The sequence below is a fragment of the Aricia agestis genome, chromosome 3 (genome assembly GCF_905147365.1).
Source record: "Aricia agestis chromosome 3, ilAriAges1.1, whole genome shotgun sequence".
Classification (NCBI taxonomy): domain Eukaryota; kingdom Metazoa; phylum Arthropoda; class Insecta; order Lepidoptera; family Lycaenidae; genus Aricia; species Aricia agestis.
The window spans coordinates 20382849-20403756 of record NC_056408.1 but is presented as its reverse complement, the minus strand read 5'-3'; the positions used below and the strand labels follow the sequence as shown (position 1 = coordinate 20403756).

The following is a 20908-nucleotide window of genomic DNA, read 5'->3' as shown; positions in this document are numbered from 1 at the left end:
ATGTGAGAAAAGATTTTTAATCTTTGTATTATATTTTTTAAAATAGTCTAACACATCACATTTGTTCTTCAAAAAATACACATGCCTAAAACTTGTTGCAGCGTCTTTGAAAATAACAAAATATTTCATACCTTGTACTGACGATACATTGATAGGTCCACAGACATCGCTATAAACAATATCACCTGGCTGTAGTGGTTGCCGCGATGACTTTTGAAATGGCTCATTGAATATAACATTTCTGGTTTTTGTTCATAAATGGACTCAAGTTTGGTCATGACCTCTAGTGCTGTCTCGCAATTCTCAATTAGCGCAACCTGTTTTAAATCCATGGCCGATGTAATTATGAACATCGCCATTCCGTCATCCTTATTCCACTGATGAGGGTTCGTCTCAGGTTTGGGCTTATTTATGTCCAAACCTTTTGCACGTAGGGCACATTTTATCTGAAATTTCCATTGTTTGAAATTGAAACCCTCGAACTTATCAAGATTCATAGTTTTTCCAAACTCCATTCTTCCGTATGAAGATCACGACAACGCCGTCTTGACTAATTGCCTTGTAACACGTTTTGTCTTGTATTCTGCTCTTTGTTAATCTTTTACGCGTAACTGAGCCCATAACCAATTGGAGATTGATGGACACGATTAACAAGAATTCTCATACAACCAAAAGTATTTATTGAAAACACAGACACACAGCTTACAACTTTTCGCACGGCGGGAGAGCAAGAGAAATTAGCGGGAAACAAATGACATTAGACATTGACAAATGACAAGTGACAGGTTTGTTTTTTTTTACAGTACATAATATGAAGCCAAGAATAAAATTTATCTTTAACAAAAACAAAATAAATGAAATATTTAAGGGGGGCTCCATACAAGAAACTTGATTTTTTTGCTATTATATGCTCTGTAATGAAACGTTTGATGAAATGTTTTCAAAATACTCAGTTATATATTTACATTTTAATAATTATTAATAATAATATTATAATTTTAAAAAATTAAGGGGGCTTCCATACATACAATACAATTTTTGGCCTACTTTTGCTTTAATATTTAACTGTACGGCAGTACGGACTACGGAACCATTCGTGTGCGAGTCCGACTCGCATTTGGCCAATTTTTACTATATGGACATTGGACATATCGAGTATAGTATATCGAGGCATGAAAATATCGATGAAAATGAATTCGCATTGCGCGTGGCCAGCGCTCATCCCGGGGGTCCTGGGTTCGAGTCCCGCAGGCGGAACAAAAAGTTTCCAATGTTCGTGGGTCTTGGATGTGTATTAAAATAAAATTTCAAAAATCTTAAACATATTTTATGTATAATATTATAAAAAATCCAGAAATATATCGATGCAATGAACATTTTAGTTCTAATACGATTCAACAGATGGCGTTTTATTTTTTACTTCATTGTAACATAGAACTAATCATACTTATTAGTTAGTATGTTTTTGTTTATAGTTTTTAATACGTTAAATAATAAATAAATAAATAAATCTTTATTTCTCAATAAAATCACATACAATATTATTATGAGGCATCCCCATTAAGTAAATAATTACTTGTGTTGGGGATGTCTCGCTCATTCCCTCAGTTACTTAACAAAATTGAGAAACAATAACATAAGAACTTACATAATATATACTATGTACTAATTTTAATAACAAAAATATAATGACCAGATTCATCATGCATAAAATCCGTTTTGTAAAATATACATTACATATTATGTTTTTGTTTATATTAATTTATACTAAGCTCTCTTCCTGTATGTGTGTACAGTGTATGTGCGTGTTTATGTGTATGTGTACGTGTGTGTGTATGTATGAATGTTTGTTCCTTTATAGTCAAACTACTCTTTTAAGCAAATTCTCTAGGTCATCATATGTGATAGTTTTTATCCACTCATTTAACGACACTTTACACTCATGCAGAGTATGCGGAAAGATATTTAGCTTACGATTTATTAAATTATAAAGGTAAGATGATTGAGCAAGATATTGACGTCTAGCGAATTCGGTACGTACTGGACAAACAGGAATAACATTAGCACTCCGTCTTCTATTACTAGTGGTAGTCGTGGGTCGGTCTTTATGCAGGCTTAGAATTACATTAAATACGTATAATTTTCTAACCGTGAGGAGGTCGCTAAGAGAGTAGAGGGTGTGAGTACTAAATCTATAGAGCTTGAAATACATGACCTTAATTAGTGATCTTTGAGCTTTTTCAAGGTCAAGGAATCTAGTCTTTGTCGCACCACCCCATATTGGTATGCAGTATGTAATAACCGATTGCACCAGAGAAACATAAATTTTATTTAGAAGTTTACTAGACATAACAGTTCTTAGATTTCTAAATATCCAAATAAACTTTCTAATTCTTGAAATTGTAGTGTCTATATGCTCGTGCCATGACAGTCTTTGATCTATAATAACACCGAGATATCTGGTAGATGTTACTTTTTTGATCTGATTACAATTACAGTTTATATTATCATAGATACCACAAGAATGGATTCGAAGTCTGAAGTCAGAAGTGGGTTGGGATCTAGAGCTCGGGGTGAAGCAAATAAAATTACTTTTGTCAGTATTTAGCGTAAGTAAGCTCTCCTTCAACCATTTAGCAATTCGGGCGAGTCCCTCCTCAGCTATCTTTTTTACTGATTCCCATGAAGTTCCAAAGAAAACTATAGCCGTGTCGTCTGCGTAACAAAAGATTTTTCCGTTTCGGATGTAAATCCTACACATACTGTCAATATAAATCAAAAACAGAGTCGGCCCGATAACGCTTCCTTGAGGAACGCCAAACGTTACATCCTCTTCAGAACCGACAATGTTATCAATCTTGACAGCCTGTTTTCGTTCGCTGAGGTAGCTTATTAAAAGAGATAGTGGTAAACCTCGTAGACCAATAAATTCAAGTCTTTTTATAAGAGTTGGGATGGACACTGTATCAAAGGCTTTTTTTAAGTCCAAAAATACAGTCAAACATTTATATCCCTTATCCACTTTCTCAATAATAAGAGATGACAGTGCTTTGATCGCATCTTGAGTTGAAAGTCCTTTCCTAAAGCCGAATTGGAAATCGGAGAGAATGTTATTTCTATCTAGAAAGCTTATTAGTCGGTTATTCAAAAGTTTCTCTAGGATTTTGGAGAAAGCTGGTAACACTGAAATAGGCCTATAGTTTGCAACATCGTGTGTGTCACCATTTTTGTAAACATATATTTTGTAAACATAACGTTAGAATATTATGTTTAATAATATTATCACTTGGTATAATAATAATCAATCTATCTTATCTTATAGAACTCCTACTGCATTTCTAATCCATACTATCCATATTATAAATGCGAAAGTATCTCTGTCTGTCTGTCTGTCTGTCTGTCTGTCTGTCTGTCTGTCTGTCTGTCTTGCTTTCACGCCAAAACTACTGAACCGATTGCAATGAAATTTTGTACACAGTTATTCTAGAGTCTGAGAAAGGACATAGGCTACATTTTGATGTGGGAAAATATCTTATTTCCATGAAAATATCGATGAAAATGAATTCGCATTGCGCGTGGCCAGCGCTCATCCCGGGGGTCCTGGGTTCGAGTCCCGCAGGCGGAACAAAAAGTTTTCAATGTTCCTGGGTCTTGGATGTGTATTAAAATAAAATTTCAAAAATCTTAAACATATTTTATGTATAATATTATAAAAAATCCAGAAATATATCGATGCAATGAACATTTTAGTTCTAATACGATTCATTAGATGGCGTTTTATTTTTTACTTTATTGTAACACTAGCTGTTGCCCGCGACTTCGTCCGCGTGGACTTCAGTTTATAGCGCGCGATGTCAACAAAATTGGTGTCAAATGCTTTTATAAAAAACCCTGGTACCCCTTAAATCAATACAGCTGTCCAGTGTGCACAATATAAGTATTTCATTTTTTTATATTAAACTTTATATTTTATGCCAAATTTTAAAGCTTATTTAGCCCCCCAATTACACAACTTTACCCATAAACTATTTATCATTGATAGGTTTAAGGTTACGTCACTGCACAGATAAAGTACTGAGTTATTTAATACCTACCGTAGAATAGATCAACAATCGAAAAAAATCGAAACTTAGATGGAAGATGATACCACCTCTTATAGAAAGACTTTTGAGCAAGCGTCAGCGCGATGTAGAAGACGCACGGCGCCATCTATTATGAATTTTTGGAACTAACTTAATTTGAACAAATTTACGCATTTTCATCCCCTTACAAACCTTTTTTTCAGTAAAAAAAGTAGCCTATGTCCTTTCTCAGGCTTTAGACTATCTGTATACAAAATTTCATTACAATCGGTTCGGTAGTTTTGGCGTTTGGCGTGAAAGCGGGACTGACAGACAGACAGACAGACAGAGATACTTTCGCATTTATAATATTAGTATAGATTATGTGCACACTGCACAGCTGTTTTTGGGTATTTTGATTAATTAAGGGCCGCGCTACACAGGAATGCCAGCGGCGAGGCGAGCACTTTCATCGCTGCCATTCCGGTGTAGCGCGGCCCTAAGAGGGGTACCAGTTACCAGGGTTTTAAAAAGTTTTTAAATTTAACACAAATTTTGTTGACACCGCGCGCTATAAACTAAAGTCCACGCGGACGAAGTCGCGGGCAACAGCTAGTTATTAAATAAGATATGAACGTTCAAAAACCCAAAAAAGGCCAGATTTTCCGCTGTGTTCAAACATCCAGAAAACAGATTTGGCTAGATTTTCCAAAAAAAAGTAAAACATAGGAACACAGTTCAAGCCTTTCTTTAATCTTTAATGAAAAAAGTATTTAAATCGGTTAAGGAATGGAGAAGGAATCAGGGGACAACGAATCATTGATTTTCTGCAGTTGTCTATCGCGTTCTGCGGTATAGGCTTGAGGTAAGGGAGACAGCTATATAGATATTACACGTACTTTTTTTTTCATTTTTCTAGCCCCTGGTGTATCCTCTTAACTACTAAGTATATGCAATAATTTTTGTAACTTTTCTTTACTAAAATTAAGATGTACTTACCTTAAAATACCTTAAATGGTGCGAAAAACCCACAGACGACCTTTATTGTATTTATAAATATTTTAATCATCTGAAGACTGAAGCTAACTTAAGACTTTATTATTTGGACCGAAACCCGACTCTACATTATAAGAAGCGGTTGCTTAGCCTGTGAAGTTACATACCTTCACTACCTTAAACATACATATACTCGAATAATTACTTCCTGTTGACTGTAGGTTCTTAACTGCATAAATATTTCCGGTACGGTTAAAGGAAATAAAATGCTGCTTTGCTCCTGTGCTCAATACTAAAATACGAGAAATGCTAAGAGAATAATATTATAATGCTTATCTTATATCTTTAAACGAGCAATTCTTGTATATATGTATATACTATATTATAATTAATTGGAGTCTCGGAATCGGCTCCAACGATTTTCATGAAATTTAGTATATAGGGTTGCGGGGGCGATAAATCGATCTAGCTAGGAATCGTTTTTTTAGAAAATGTAATTTTATTCGTGTCTTATCGAATACCGAGCAAAGCTCTGTCAAATAGCTAGTATTTATTTATACACTTACATTCTAATATATTAGCTATATAAATGCGAAATTGTGTCTGTCTGTCTCTAAACCGATTTTGGTGAAATTTAGTATGGTGATACTTTGAGTCTTGCGAAAGGAAATAGGATACTTTTATCCGGGAAATTTGTACGTTTTCCGTGCGACAAACGAATTTTAACGCAACGTAGCGGCTGTCATCTAGCTATTGATAAAACTGTGACCTTTGAAAAACAATGAGTGGACTCATTACTTGCATTGTAGCCTTGTACGAATTAGGCACTGGCGCCAGCGTTTTTGTTGAGTACTTGTAGAGTTCCAATGGAACTATTATCACAGTCTACAACTTCTACTAATATATGTGGCTTAAATGCTCAACGTTTAATGCTTTAACTACAGCAACGTTTAGCACAACAAAGCACTATCAAACAAACCTTTTCATTATTAATGAGTGTAGAGCAGTTGTAGTGTGTTGTAGAGTGTTGACTGTAGAGAGTTTCTACACTCATAAACTCTACTTACCTACTAGCACTAACTGCGTGGTAAGACAAACATACAAATAAATAAGTTTGATTTGATTAAATATCGACACTAATATTATAAATGCGAAAGTGTTTCACGATACAGTTAATCAATAGTACACTTCTGCTTTGTACGCCCCTGAGCGCACTATCTTTGTAAGTCTTGACTGATTAGGGACTGAAAGTCATCCTCTTTGGGACTGAATCACTGACCTCCATTATACAAGTACGCTGGACTGATGATACCCTTTGAAATGACAGCTATTTTTTGTGCCTATTTGAAGCGGAATCAGCGACAGCAACAGATTTAGTTCTCTTCCCCCGCATTGGCAATAAAATAGGCACAAAGAGCAGGTGAGTATCATAAGTCCAACGTACTTGTATAATGGAAGTCAGTGTCTTTGAGACTGAATACTAGTCTGACAACCAAAAGTGTTGATAAAAAAAATTACCTGTCAGTTTTGAAATAGCTTCGAAACAAACTGGTACGGAATTCATAGAAAAATATTTAAAAAAAAACTCATAAAACAATATTACTTTTTGATCTCATTTAAAATTATTGTTAAACGTTTCAAAACCTACCTAACGCCTTTTACATGCTGTCTATTCACATTCCACCCGACTTCAAAAGCTTAACATTAAGAACCCTGCTTCTTTCAGAGCCGTAAGAAGTTTCTTCGGATCCCTCAAGATAATATTATGAGTATACTGAGGCGAAGTGTGTGCCTCTCGCAATACGTGGTGTCGACCAGGATCAAGAGTATCGGATCGCACGTAGGATGCCCGTCCTCTAGCCACCAGTACCTGCCCTCGGCGTACCCAGCTTTATCCTCCAAAACCGAGCAAGTCGAAAAAGTAGAAAAAGGTATGTATTTTTAAGAACCAGCAGGACGATTGCCGTTCGTTCGAATTCGGAAACTTTACCGTGCGGTCATTGGTCAATGCCTAGCACCGCGAGCGTTTATTGGATATCGTGTGATGAAGTTTCCGAATTCGAGATTGCGCATTGTGATTCGGCGGTATCCAATCACGAAAATCTTTTGATCTCTAAGCCCTAAGAATAGGCTGAAGCTGATGGGAGAAATTAAAGATAGTAGGAGGAGTAGAAAGTTCATTGACAGTGATAAACTGACCATTAAGCATTAACTATCCTAGTATTTGGCGAGTGCTTTTTTTATAAAATAGGGGGGCAAACGAGCAAAAGGAAAAGATATAGGGCCGATCTCGGGCAAGTGCTCCCGCCAAAACTCAGACTGGCCCAGAGCCCCGAAGATCATATAATAAATGCCTTCCTCGAGTTCCAGGCAATAATAAGAGCAAACAAGACCATAAAGCTCTTGACCTGCAATAAGATCATGCAGGCCTATCAGCGGAAAAATCAAAAGCTGTTAGAAGTGAGACTCGAGGATGCAAAAGCTGCCATATACGACAATGTCACCTCAACAATAATTGCCGGGGCGATGACAGGGCAGTATATGGCGGCATTAAGTGCCGACTGCGGATTCGTGGTTCTGGACGAGGATGAGACAAAACGCACGGGAACACTCAAATTTATCACAAAATCTGAGGATCCAATAGTGGTAATAGCGGAATGTACCAGAATAATGCTGGAAGACAGGATACTAGAAATGGCAGAAGTCCTATCTGGGGACCCCGAATCTAGCATGGACTGGGACATATTCGCGAAACCTATCAACTACTCGTGGGTCAATGGGGTTCCTGGATGTGGGAAGACAACTTGGATCATTAATAACTTCAATGAGGAAACAGACGTTATAATAACAACTACAATCGAAGCAGCCGAGGATCTAAAGCAAAGGCTATCGCTACGAACTGGCAACAAAGTTAAAGATAAAGTTCGTACCATGGCCTCTTTGCTGGTAAATGGGACAAAAGGAACCTACAAAAGGTTGATAGTTGACGAGGCCCTCATGAACCATTTCGGCTCAATCGTCATGGCGAATCAGTTAACAGGCGCCAACGATGTCATCCTCATTGGAGATATTAACCAACTTCCGTTTATAGAGCGTGAAAACCTCTTTAAACTTAATTACACTCGTCCAAACCTGGTAACCAGCATCACCCAGGAGTTGTCTTGCACACACAGGAGCCCTATGGATGTGGCATACGCCTTAAACATGGTCTATAATAACATCTATTCATCGAAGGAAATTGTGCGGTCCCTAAAGCTAATGAAGTATACAGGAGCGAGAATACCTAAAACCGATCTAAATACCCTGTATCTTGTCCACACACAAGAGGAGAAAGCAGCCCTCACTAATACAGGCTATGGATCGGGAACGGACTCTCGCGTCCTCACAATCCATGAAGCTCAGGGATTAACGAGTCCTTCGGTGATCATCATACAGACCAAGTCCCGAAAGCTGGCAATCCATGACAGCGTTCCTCATGCAGTTGTAGCTATATCCCGGCACACTAACACCTGTGTCTATTACACTGACACTGATGGAGACGCTGTGGCAAGCTTCATAAAAAGAGCCACGGAGGTGTCAACCGAACACATAAAAGATTATAATATAAAAATGGCTATAAAAGACAGGAACGATAAAGTCCTAAGCCACATGGCGGGTAGATTCGACACAGAACGATATCTTTTTAACAACCTAGAAACTCCACCCAGCTTGAGTGACCCCTCTCCACCAAGCCAATGTCACAACATATCATAAAATCTAAGGAAATCGGAAAATGTCGGATCTACTGGCCGCCACACCGACTGGGACCTCACCGTTCAAAACATTAATATTATTATTATGCAATTTATAAAACAATAAATGTATATATATATTTATTATATGTATAACATATTATACTCTATTCTATTAAATATATATATATATATATATATACACATATATTAAAAAAAAAAAAAAAAAAAAAAAAGTGTCCATGGCGTGATGGACCACAATTAATTAAAATTCATAATATTATTTCAATTATCCTTGGTGCGAAAAATCTAAATAATAAAATAACAAAAAAAGGATATGGACGAACAGTCTATAGACGGCCCCAATTTTATAATAAAAAAAAAAAAAAAAAACGAGCAAAAGGTTAACATCATGGAAAGCAACTACCGTCGCCCATGGACACTCGCAACATCAGAAGAGCTGCAGGTGCGTTGCCGGCCTTGTATTCACCAGCTTAATTTTTTTCCCAGAACCAGAATCCCGGGTGCGTTTCCCGGAGGTATGGCGCGACCGGTTCAGCGCCGCCATCCAGCTCACCTCCACGCCTGAAGCCCGCAGCCTCACCTGCCTCTAACATGTACATAATATACATACACGGTGCTCACAGCTCTGTTTTATTCGACACCAAAATCCCCGCTGTTCCTGAATTGCAGCACACGTCATAATACCTAGATACGTGTAAGGGCCGAAACACATAACCGCGTTGCGGCACCACAACGCCAAATTTGGCGGAATTCAGTTTTTTTTACGAGTTTTGAATTTTTTTGCCGCCGATTTTTGCGGTGCGGTGCCGCAACGCGGTATTGTGTTTTGGCCTAAAGGCCAAAGGGTTGTATAGTGTTTTGGCCTAAGAGCCAAAGGGTTGTCTCTTTTACGCGCGATCCTTAGATCGATAGACAACGAAAGTGAAGTGTTCCGCGCGGAAACCGTACATATTTTCGCAACAAAAACTATACCATGTCCTTCCCCGGCTTTCAAAGTATTTCTAAACCAAATTTTATCAAATTCGAATGCAGAAGTAACTGATACAACGCTTACGGACACTTGCAAAAGGGAGGTCACAACCTTGTTCTCTAGCTTAAAAATCCCCTAACCTTCTATATTCAGAGCCTCCGGCATGATTCTAGTTTCTTACGCTGGCTCCTCTCGCCGGGTTAGTTCCCGAACCGGTGGTGGGCACCAGTAGTAAGAATACATATTTTGTAAAAATTTATTCTGAATAAAGTTTAAGGGCCTGTTTCACCACTTCCTGATTAGTGCTGGATAGGCTTTCCACAACTTTTTTTTACAGATGGAGTATGGAGTATCTGTAAGATAAGTTGTCGATAGCCTATCCGGCACTTTATCAAGAAGTGGTGAAACAAGCCCTAAGGCTGCGTTTCCATTGAAGCGGAGCGGAGCGGTGCGGAGCTTAGCGGTGCCGAATTGACCAATCACCATGCTCGAAATCTTTGCAATCATTCCGCTGGAATAGCACGATTGGTCAATTCGGGCACCGCTAAGCTCCGCTCCGCTTCAGTGGAAACGCAGCCTTAGTTTTAAATATGATATAATATTTACGCTAGTCAGCTTAGGCTCATATTTTATTGGAGCATGGCTCTCCCATGCTACCAGAACTCTGTTAACAAGACAATCCCAAAATTAGCTAAGAGTGTAGGTACTCAGTAGCAGGTTACCGTTGCCAATCCGAAAAAGTGGCATTAACTGTATAACGGACCTTACAAATTGGCATTGAGAAATTCAGAAACAACAAAAAATATAACTAAATTCTGAGTATTTATTCATTCTGCTGACTACAATAATCGAACTGGGTATTCGGTAGCCTTTCGGCGACCATCTGATCCTTCACCCACTGGTACACTTGGGGGATGTTCACGTACACTCCAGGCACGTCCTTCTCGCCGCAGCCCACGCCGTAAGCCACCATGCCGTACACCGCATACCTGGTTGACTTCCGAGACGGATCCTGGAAAAAACGAAAAGGTAGTCAAAATTAATAATATTTAAATAAACCGTTATGCTAAGTACTCACATACGGTTTTGCTCGATAGTTTTACTCCAAATCGAAGGAAATGACATATTTGACATATTTAATTCCATCGAGCCGGCTCGAAGCGAGCGTTCGAGCTGTCAGTTTTGGCGGTCCACACGGTGGTTATTGCTCGATTTGGAGTTAAACTATCGAGCCAAACCGTATGTCAGTACTAAGCATTACCGTTATCACGAAAACTCATGTTATTTGCATACAAACTACTACGCAAGAAGTAGTGAAACCTACCGGCAGAGGACAGACAAGCGGTGACCCTCCGTCACCGACACACGTGTCCACGCCCCCCTCGCCGCCGGCGCAGGTCAGCGAGTTGTGCAGGGTGTACGTGGAGCCTAGCTCCGTGTTTTTCAGGTTGATCTCGCACTGCTTGTCACGGACTAGCTTTAGGAGAATCTGAAAACAACATACGTATTGTATTGTTAATGAATTCTGATCGAAAAAGAACACATTCTTGTGTTTGTGACTTTATAATATCATGTTAAGATACAACTAGGACCACTTGCGCCAGACTGAGCCATTGCTATTCATAATTATTCAAGACGTGAGTCATGAGTGGATGAATAGGGTAAGTAACATGAAAAAACTTCCCTGTTATGAAGTAGATAAATCACAAGTTTTATTAAAATAATTAGGGCAAAATGAGTTATTGTCCGTATGTTGCGAAATGTTACTTGTTCGATTGTTCCACTCACGTCTTCAATTATTTAGTCAGAGCGCCAGGCAGGGGCGGATCTTGAATTTGTGGGGCCCTGGGCTAATACTGCTTAGGGGCCCTACCTAATTACTCAACTAATTGCTATTTTGACAAGAAACTGTTTTCTGTAGTGATGTAGGTATATTCTATGCTAATAATATTATAAAGCGGAAGAGTTTGTTATTTAGTTTGTTTGTTTGAACGCGCTAATCTCTGGAACTAATGGTCCGATTTAAAAAAATCTTTCAGTGTTAGATAGCCCATTTATCGAGGAAGGCTATAGGCTATACTTTATCACGCTATCGCTAAGACTAATAGGAGCGAAGAAATAGAGGAAAATGTGGAAAAAAAAACGGGAGGAAATATATTTGAAAGGGCTTATTTGAACGCGCTAATCTCAGGAACTACTGGTTTGATTTGAAAAATTATTTCAGTGTTAGATAGTCCATTTATCGAAAAAGGCTATGGGCTATATTTTATCACGCTACGACTAATAGGAGCGAAGAAATAGAGGAAAATGTTGAAAAAAACGGGAGGAAATTAACTAATTTTATAATAAGCCCTTTCAAATAATTTCCTCCCGTTTTTTCAACATTTTCCTTTTGAAAAGGCTTATTTGAACGCGCTAATCTCAGGAACTACTGGTCAGATTTGAAAAATTCTCAAAAAAAAAATTTCACGAACTACTGGAGGAATTTTTCTGTTATTTGGCACAGATAAGAACGGACCAGTAGTTCTTGAGATTAGCGCGTTCAAATAAGCCCTGTCAAATAATTTCTCCCCGTTTTTTCCACATTTTCCTCTATTTCTTCGCTCCTATTAGTCTTAGCGTGATAAAATATAGCCTTTACCCTTTCTCGATAAACGGCCTATCTAACACTGAAAGAATTTTTCAAATCGGACCAGTAGTTTCTGAGATTAGCGCGTTCAACTAACAAACTGTAAATTCTTTTATTTGGTCATCGCACTGTAGGTCTTTTGTTAAATCGAAATTTATCGAAAGAACTGATAATTAATGATGACATTGTGGTCCTGTATTTATTTTCTATATAGTATATACGACAACGGAGAAAGAACGCTCTGCTCCCCGTGTATTATATTTCTCTATGGCTCTGATTCACAGCTAGTGGTCGGCATCGTTGAAAAATATTTAAGATGGTATAGCAGTTTGGGAAAACATCAACAAGTTTCTTTTCATAAATTATCCAAAAAATTTCACTGCAAGAGGTGTAAGACTCAGTCTTATACTGCAGTAAGTAGTATTTTAACTGAATGCACTCATTCCTTATATGTTCGTCTACGGCATTTGGACAATGCGCCAACCTTATGATCGGATTTTTTTTAATTCTGGATAATTTTTATTATTGACAATATCGTCTATTGGTTTCAGTTCGGTTGGGGGCCCTCTGTATTCGCGGGGCCCTGGGCTGCAGCCCAAAAAGCCTTATAGTAGATCCGCCCCTGGCGCCAGGGATTGGTCTATTCCTACAGTAGAGCTACCGAAGCGATGCCACGATGCTTCTAAATCTATCGTATCGTACCAGATATTCACAATACTGCGAAATTATGAATATTCTCAAAGCAACTGATTGCGTTGATGACATACTCGTTAAGTTAATGTAAGTCTTAAGATAACTTAAAATTTAATCAACGATAACTTTAAGCCGGTCTGGGGAAAATCTTATGATTCTAGGAATCTCTAAGACTTTCAGCTCAGACCACCCGTAACCACGGCTGAAAATCAGGCGAAAAGTTGAGAACGAGAAAAGTGCTTCGCGATAAAATCCCTAACTCATTAAAAGCAAACTGCAGTTAACAGTTTTGACTTCTCCTAGAGATATCTCTAGGAAAAGTAAAAAAAAGTTGAAAAAGAAAAGCACCTTCTTAAGAATTCCAGAGTAGCTGGTTTTTTTTTTTATGTCGGCGCCCCAGCCCATGCTGTAGCACTCGGTGCCCGCGGGCGGCATGATGCGGCCCAGGCAGGCGACGCCCACGTGCGGGGCCAGGGTGAAGGGCTCGCTGAGGATCAGCAGCGCCACGTCGTTGTGCGCATGGACTGCAAAATCATGATGGTTATTAGAATGTTCAACAAAAATCTACTTTAAACAGTATCTCCTTATCGTAGGACCACCTTTGGAAAATCTTTCCAAGAGAAGAGTCTTCAAAATCTTTTAGTCAATGATTAAGTTTCTTTTAGTAAATGATGAAGTTATCCGCATTTAAATATAAAATCGTCGAAATGAGAAACCTCCTCATTTTTTGAGTCCATCGATACCGATTTTGATATGGGTCGAGGGTGAAACAAAATTTAATGTATGAGCTACAATGTGATATTATATTATAAAAAAGGAGCTAAGCTAAATACTTGCAAGACATACGTTTCAAGAATTCGGGATGAAGGACAATTTTCTTCACAAGTCTGTCTTGGTGAGGGAGAACCTCCTTCGTGACTTGCGTGTCCCACTCTCCAGCTCTGCATTTTATCTGAAATAACAAGATAGGATTTACATCAGTAAATTAGATGAAAGAGATGTAAATGTGAGAAAAAATTAACATAGGACGCACAATCTTGTATCGATATACTTATGACTTATCGAAGGTTCCAAAACAAGTGCGTCATAATGTTAAAAATAAAAAAGTAAAAAAATCTCAAATAAAAACAAAAAAACAAGACATGGCTGTTTGTTTTCACCGACTGCCTCCTAACGCTTAGGCATCTAGCGGCGAGGGTACATAAATGCATCAAGATTTCATAAAATATGTTTGCGTATCACCTACGTCCAGGGCGTAAGAACTTTTGTAAAACATTTTTTTTCAAAAACATGTTTGCTTTGAGAGATAGATGATCCTAAGCCGGCCCTTAGACGATCAATTATTGTAATGTGCAATATAACGCTTCAACTTTATTGAATAGTTTATTTGATAATTAGATTGAAGGCGCACGATGTTCAATACTCCTAGACGTTCAATAATATTACGCAATAAAATTGCTCGTCTAGGGCCCGCTAAAAGACTGCTAGGGATCACTCAGCGTTAGGAGACGGTTGGTGAAAACTGGCATTAGTAATGTTACCTGTCCGGGGTTGTAGTCGTCGATTTTGTGGGCTGCGGTGATGACCACAGAGGGACTGATGATGCTGCCGCCGCCGATGTAGTCCTCGTTGTCCCAATCGGTCTTACCCGTTCTGGAAATGAGGAACACACGTGACACGATCACATTTCTGATAAGCTATTAGCCATTCTCTCTGAGTTATGACGATGACATTTTAGTACTCATGTATGTCGCGCCGACTTTAGAAAATTAAATTGGGCGATTTAAGATTGGACATCGTTTGGTCCGCTACAATCTACTTCACCTACCCAGGTGAAGTATGCCTGCGTCGTCAGTGCTAGTAGAAAAACAATGAATGGATTTAGTATGCTGCCCGATATGAGGATTTTATACGTGGGAGAGCCATGCTTCGGCACGAATGGGCCGGCTCGACCGGAGAAATACCAAGTTCTCACAGAAAGCCGGCGTGAAACAGCGCTTGCACTGTGCTTCGCCGAGTGAGTGAGTTTACCGGAGGCCCAGTCCCCTACCCTATTCCTTTCCCTACCCTCCCCTATACCCTTCCCTTCTCTATCCTCCCCTATTACCCTATTCCCTCTTAAAAGGCCGGCAACGCACTTGCAGCACTTCTGATGCTGCGAGTGTCTATGGGCGACGGAAGTTGCTTTGACCCGTTTGCTCGTTTGCCCCCTTATTTCATTTAAAAAAATCGATAGAGGCAGCCCGTTGCAAACTGCCGAAATTTATGAAAGTATTTTTGACAAAACTCACTTGAGTATGGCGACCATCCAGGGGAAGTCGGCGAAATCAGAGAAGTTCTGGTCGGTTGTCTCTCTGAAGGACAGGGCTCCAGGGTTGCTAATGCCGCAGAGCGCTGGCGGCTTGTAGGGCCCTGGGGGAGTCTTCGTGATCACCTTGCTCTTCTCGCAGCATTCCTCCAGGAAGTGGCATTCTTTACCCCTGTAGATTTCATTACGAACATGTTACAAACTAAGTAAGTACCAATGAATGTAACTTACGTAGTACTAACTATTCAGTTACTGGGACATACGAATGGCGACTGCTTAAATCTCATTTATAAAGGGTTTCCAACAGTTGGGAGATAACCCTGGCTATACGTATGCACGAGGTGAAGGTGTCACGTCTATCAAAGAAACAAAACCTAAGGGAAAAAAATTGGGATCATCATATTCTATACTACCATTTTTGTTTTGGAAAAATCCCACTCTTTTTTGGGCATCAAGCCTAAATCGTTTTTTATTACTAATAATGATTATGTTTCTGATATCTATATCAGAAACATCATCAACATCATCTAGGTTACAAAATTCTAATTGCCTATGATCCCTGATAATTGGGCTACTGAATTACAATCAATCAATAATCCGCCATAAGCTGAACATACCTGTAAGTGAAGACCGTAGTTGGGTCTATGACGTTCTGTGTGGGAGTGTCGCACTGCGCCTTCTTCACGCAGAACCCGTTCTTGCCTTCAGAGGTCGTGCAATCTGTCAATTAGAAAAAAACAGAAAATCAGTATATAAACGGCGGCGTAATCGTTGGACATATACCCCCTTACTAATAAACGCTGTTTAAGCTTTGAATAGTTATACAGTGTTTTGTTTTCTTCAATCCAACTAAAAATGTCACTTGTGTGACAGGAACAAAACACTGTATAACTATTCAAAGCTTATACAACGTTTAGTTCCGGTATCTAGATCACCTGCTGACTGACCGGCTGGAGGATGATGCTGACATTGAGCGAGAGCGCAGGGCTCTTACCGTCAGAGCTAACATGATCGCTCGACGTTTTGCCAACTGCAGCAGGGACGTTAAAACCACACTTTTTAAGGCGTATTGCCTTAGCATGTACACCTGCCAGCTGTGGATAACGTTTAAACAAAAGACGATGAGCCGTATAAGAGTTCAGTATAATGATGCATACCGAACTCTTATGCGGCTCCCGCGAAGCTGCAGTGCTTCGGGTATGTGTGCGGAGGCGGGAGTCCCTGACTTTTTTGCTATCATTAGATCTCGGGTGGCTGCATTTCGGCAGAGACTGCGCAGCTCTGGCAATAGGATACTCGCGGCTATCTCTGACGACTACTACAATAATCTAATGTACGTGCGTGCGGTGGATCTCTGTTCACATGAACCAGAACAAGAAGTGATTTTATGACTGGACACCCCTTTACAGTGTCAACATTATTTTATTTTTACATAATATTTTATATAATCTGTATGGGTACATTAATTATGCCTGAAATAAAGACATTTTATTTATTTATTTATTTTTTATTAGTAAGGGGGATAATCTACAAACATGGAACCTCCTCCTTTTTAGGGTTCCGAAGTCAACAAGGAACCCTTATAGTTTCGGTCTGTCCGTCTGTCCGTAGCTTTCCTTTTAAATTCAGCATAGTTCCTACTCCCGTGAATTTTTTCACATTTCCAGAAGCAACCGTTTAGCTGGTAGAATGGGGGGGGGGACACTGGACTCTTAACGATTTTTTTCCAGTTTAAAACTTAATCGTTCACAAATGGATCCCTAAATCGGAAAAATGATCTAAGTATAAATACTTATAATATTTTAAAAAAACCTATCCAACAACACCCCATGATGATGCGAGAAAAAAAATCATCCCCCGCCTCATGTGTAGGTAGGGGAAGTTACCATTTTTTTTAAGATTTTATGTACCATTTTGTCGGCATCATTAATATACTTACATGTATTCATGCCAAATTACAGCTTTGCTATTTATAGTCTCTAAGCAAAATCGCGGACAGACAGACGGACAGATGGACAGATGGACAGACGGACAGACAGACGGACAGACGTACAGACGGACGGACAGACCGAAATTTTAAGGGTTCCTTGTAGACTACGGAACCCTAAAGCAGCCCGTTATAACGTTAGCGCTATTAATACGTCGAAAATCTGACAGTGTTTACCACAACTCATGATTTATGTATAGGCATATTAGTCATGTCCTATAGGCGGTAGCTTCCTATGGCGTCCTAGGGGGGGCGGCAGCGTCCTGGGATGGCGGCAGAGTTCGTACATATGGGCAGCAAAATTAAAGTGGCCTATACTCATAAAAAATATAAATCCGGCCCTGATTTACCATATTTCTGGTCATCGTTGAACTTGTTCTTGGTCTCGCTCGCGACCTGCTGCATCACCCACCTGAGGGAGTCAGGCTCCTGGCAGCTCACGGCAGCACACAGGAGGCCCACGAGGGCTAATCTGAAATTCATATTTGATCAAATCTTTAAAACTTTACGTAGAGTCGACGCAAATTACCTAATAATCATTTTTATGATAATTAACATTATTCATAAACATTTCCCTACACCATGTCAATATTGTAACAAATACCTTAAGGTTCTTGTATGTTATATATAATATCGACCTTTTGTATTTAAACTATTTTATTTCTTTTCCGTAACTCGATTTATGGGGGTAGGGGTTCGCGGAAGACCAGGGACAGCGGCGACTGTCGCTGTCAAAACCTGAGCGGTCCCCTTTTCCTTATTTTTTGGCATTGCACTGCCATAAATATTATGTTGTTTAAATATGCAATTTTTGTTACTTTTATTTTAGGATAGTGCTTTCTTTTTTTTTCTCATTCTCTTATGTACACTTTTTTTTTCTTTTGTATTTTTTGTTTATTGTGGTTGTGTAATGTTAAAAATTGGAATAAAGATTTTTTTTATTTTTATTTAATAATAATTGAAGACCATCAATCCCCATTATTAATTCCGGCCGCTTTCGCACAACTTCTTGCTTTAATCTAATCAGTTGTTCGCAGTACAGTTCAAAATCGATGGTCCTGCTTTTTTGTGTACCCAGCTTTTTTTAAAAGCTGTATACACAAAAAAGCTCGATACTTGGATGCCTCAATAGCTCACTGAAAGAAACCTAATGAACCGTGTACTCATTGGTGATTCTTTATTACGACGTAATGAAACCGAACCATTTTTGAAGAAGCTGATAACTGGTGATGAAAAGTGGATCACGTACGACAAGAACGTATGAAAAAGAACGTGGTCAAAGGCCGGTCAGGCTTCACAGACTGTGGCGAAACCCGGGTTAACTCGTAACAAGGTGATGATGTGTGTGTGGTGGGATTGGAAGGGCATTATTCATTATGAGCTGTTACCGCCAGGCAGGACCATCGATTCTGAACTGTACTGCGAACAACTGATGAGATTAAAGCAAGAAGTTAAGAGAAAGCGGCCGGAATTAATCAACAGAAGGGGGTGTGGTTTTTCACCATGATAACGCTAGACCTCACACATATTTAGCCACTCAGTAAAAATTACGGGAGTTTGGCTGGGATGTGTCAATGCATCCGCCGTCCTGACCTTGCATCTTCAGATTTCCACCTGTTTCGGTCGCTACAGAATTCCTTAGGCAGTGTCAGGTTGACATCACAAGAGGACTGCCAAAACCACTTGTTGCAGTTTTTTCATCAGAAGCCCCAAAATTTTTATAGCAATGGGATCATGTCCCTACTCCCTACCAACAAGACGGCAAAAGTTATCGAACAAAATGGCACCTAAGTATAATAATACTTTAGTCAATTGTAAATAAACTTTAAGAATAAAAAAAACCATTTGATTTTTATATAAAATGCGAAGAAACTTTTTCCCCAACCTAATATATTTTTGACTTGTTACTCTTCGATAGTTCTCATTATTCATATTTTTTTGTATATTATTACTCCTCTACTATTTGCCCTGGCTGTGTTTGGCAAGAAACCAAGAAACACAGCGACACGAGTATTTTACACATTTAGTATAGTATTTTCAGAACAACGGAATCCTTAACCTTACAAAAAAACATGTTTTAATTATTATAATTGCAGTATCTAAAAATAACTAATTTAAACAAAAAAAAGCGCCAACAGTAGGTATCTAAATGAATCAAAAATTATTAAAAAATCTTTCGAGACAAATGTGCAATAAACATTAATAATAATCTGTAAAACAGACCTCGAATAACGTTTAAATCATAAAAATTTATTGACTCCGGTTTTATCTTTTTATAAATACGAGAAACAAATAAATAATATCAACGCTTTAGAATTTAACCTTATGCCACTGCGATGATCCATAGAATTAGCTGATAAAATTGTAATTTATAATGTTATTGATGATTATTTATGATAATATTAATATTATAGCAAAGTAGCTTACTGTAGAACGGCCATTGGGGCAGCGTGTTGCACCGGTTCCGAACCGAGACTGCGGTCAGCACCACAAGATGTCATGAGGAAAACATAACTAGTTATAAATAATGTGACCATCCGTCCCGATTTCGGTGGGACAGTCCCGCTTTCAGGCCGTTTCACAGTGGATCGAATCGACAATTTCGGGGACATAGGGACCAATTTTTGTTTTTAAATTTTTTTTTGTGCCAATGGATAGAGCTAATTAATCTTAACAAATGTTATTCTTTGCAATTTTTTCTTAGGGTTATTATTTAAGTAGAAAAAAACATATTTTTAAATTTCTTGTATGGAAAAAAATATATAATCCCAAATTTTTGTCAAGTCCTGATAGATCCCGCGCTCAAACCTTTTTTTTTATATATTTTGGCTACATTGCTAGTATTATGTACCATAAATGTGTGCCTAAAGTTGCCACTCTGCCAGAAATAGCCGAAGAAAATTACAAAAGATTTAATTAGTAACTAATGACTTCTTAAAATTCCTTAAACTATTCTAGGCATATTTCATGCAAAATAATTATTATGCTAGTAAAACAATACTTATAATTACTTAAAATTAGAAAAAAAAAACTAGAAATATCGATTCCCCATATGACCCTCAATTCTTTCGACCTGAAGAATCTACATAACCTGGAAGAACAATTAATTCTACAGAACCCTGTCCAACTAAATCAAATATCTTCTTCACTGTACCATACAACGTTGCCCCTATACACGTTAGTATTTGGTATAGTTACAATTTCCCTTATTCTTATCATCCGACGTCGCCGCTTGCGTCGACAAAAGGACAGTGGTCTAAACGAGGGTGTCACTCCAACCAGCCAAGCTGATCAACCAGTCTACGCAGTTCCTGTAAAGAATCAAGAATCTCTGCCAGCAACTTTCTCGCTCAAAGTCCTCAAATAGTTGCTTCTCTGGGGGTGGAGGAATAACGCACGGACCCCTAAAGGAGAATGCTGATGCAGCCGCACGTGCCCGGTCAACGCCATCGCCTTCGAGGTAACACATCAGCAGTTTCAGCATAACCGCGTTTTCGTAATTATTCATG

General features: G+C 38.8%; 1 protein-coding gene across 1 annotated transcript; it reads right to left on the bottom strand.

Annotated features, from left to right (window-relative positions):
* Window positions 1-10605: 10605 nt before the first annotated feature.
* Window positions 10606-19884, bottom strand: LOC121725473 (phenoloxidase-activating factor 2-like). Its single transcript, XM_042112477.1, has 9 exons — window positions 19827-19884; window positions 17750-17871; window positions 16030-16132; window positions 15396-15584; window positions 14646-14757; window positions 13951-14056; window positions 13453-13628; window positions 11107-11271; window positions 10606-10794 (listed from the first exon to the last, which is right to left on the bottom strand). Exons 1-9 carry the CDS (start codon window positions 19838-19840, stop codon window positions 10606-10608), a joined length of 1176 nt encoding a protein of 391 aa, XP_041968411.1. The 5' UTR covers window positions 19841-19884.
* Window positions 19885-20908: the final 1024 nt, after the last annotated feature.

Excerpts from the sequence above, each read along its gene's own strand:
- LOC121725473 (XM_042112477.1), bottom strand. Across the intron at positions 14,758-15,395 it reads TGGATGGTCGCCATACTCAA|AACGGGTAAGACCGATTGGG; the intron begins GTGAGTTTTGTC and ends CCTCATTTCCAG. Across the intron at positions 14,057-14,645 it reads ACGACTACAACCCCGGACAG|ATAAAATGCAGAGCTGGAGA; the intron begins GTAACATTACTA and ends TTGTTATTTCAG.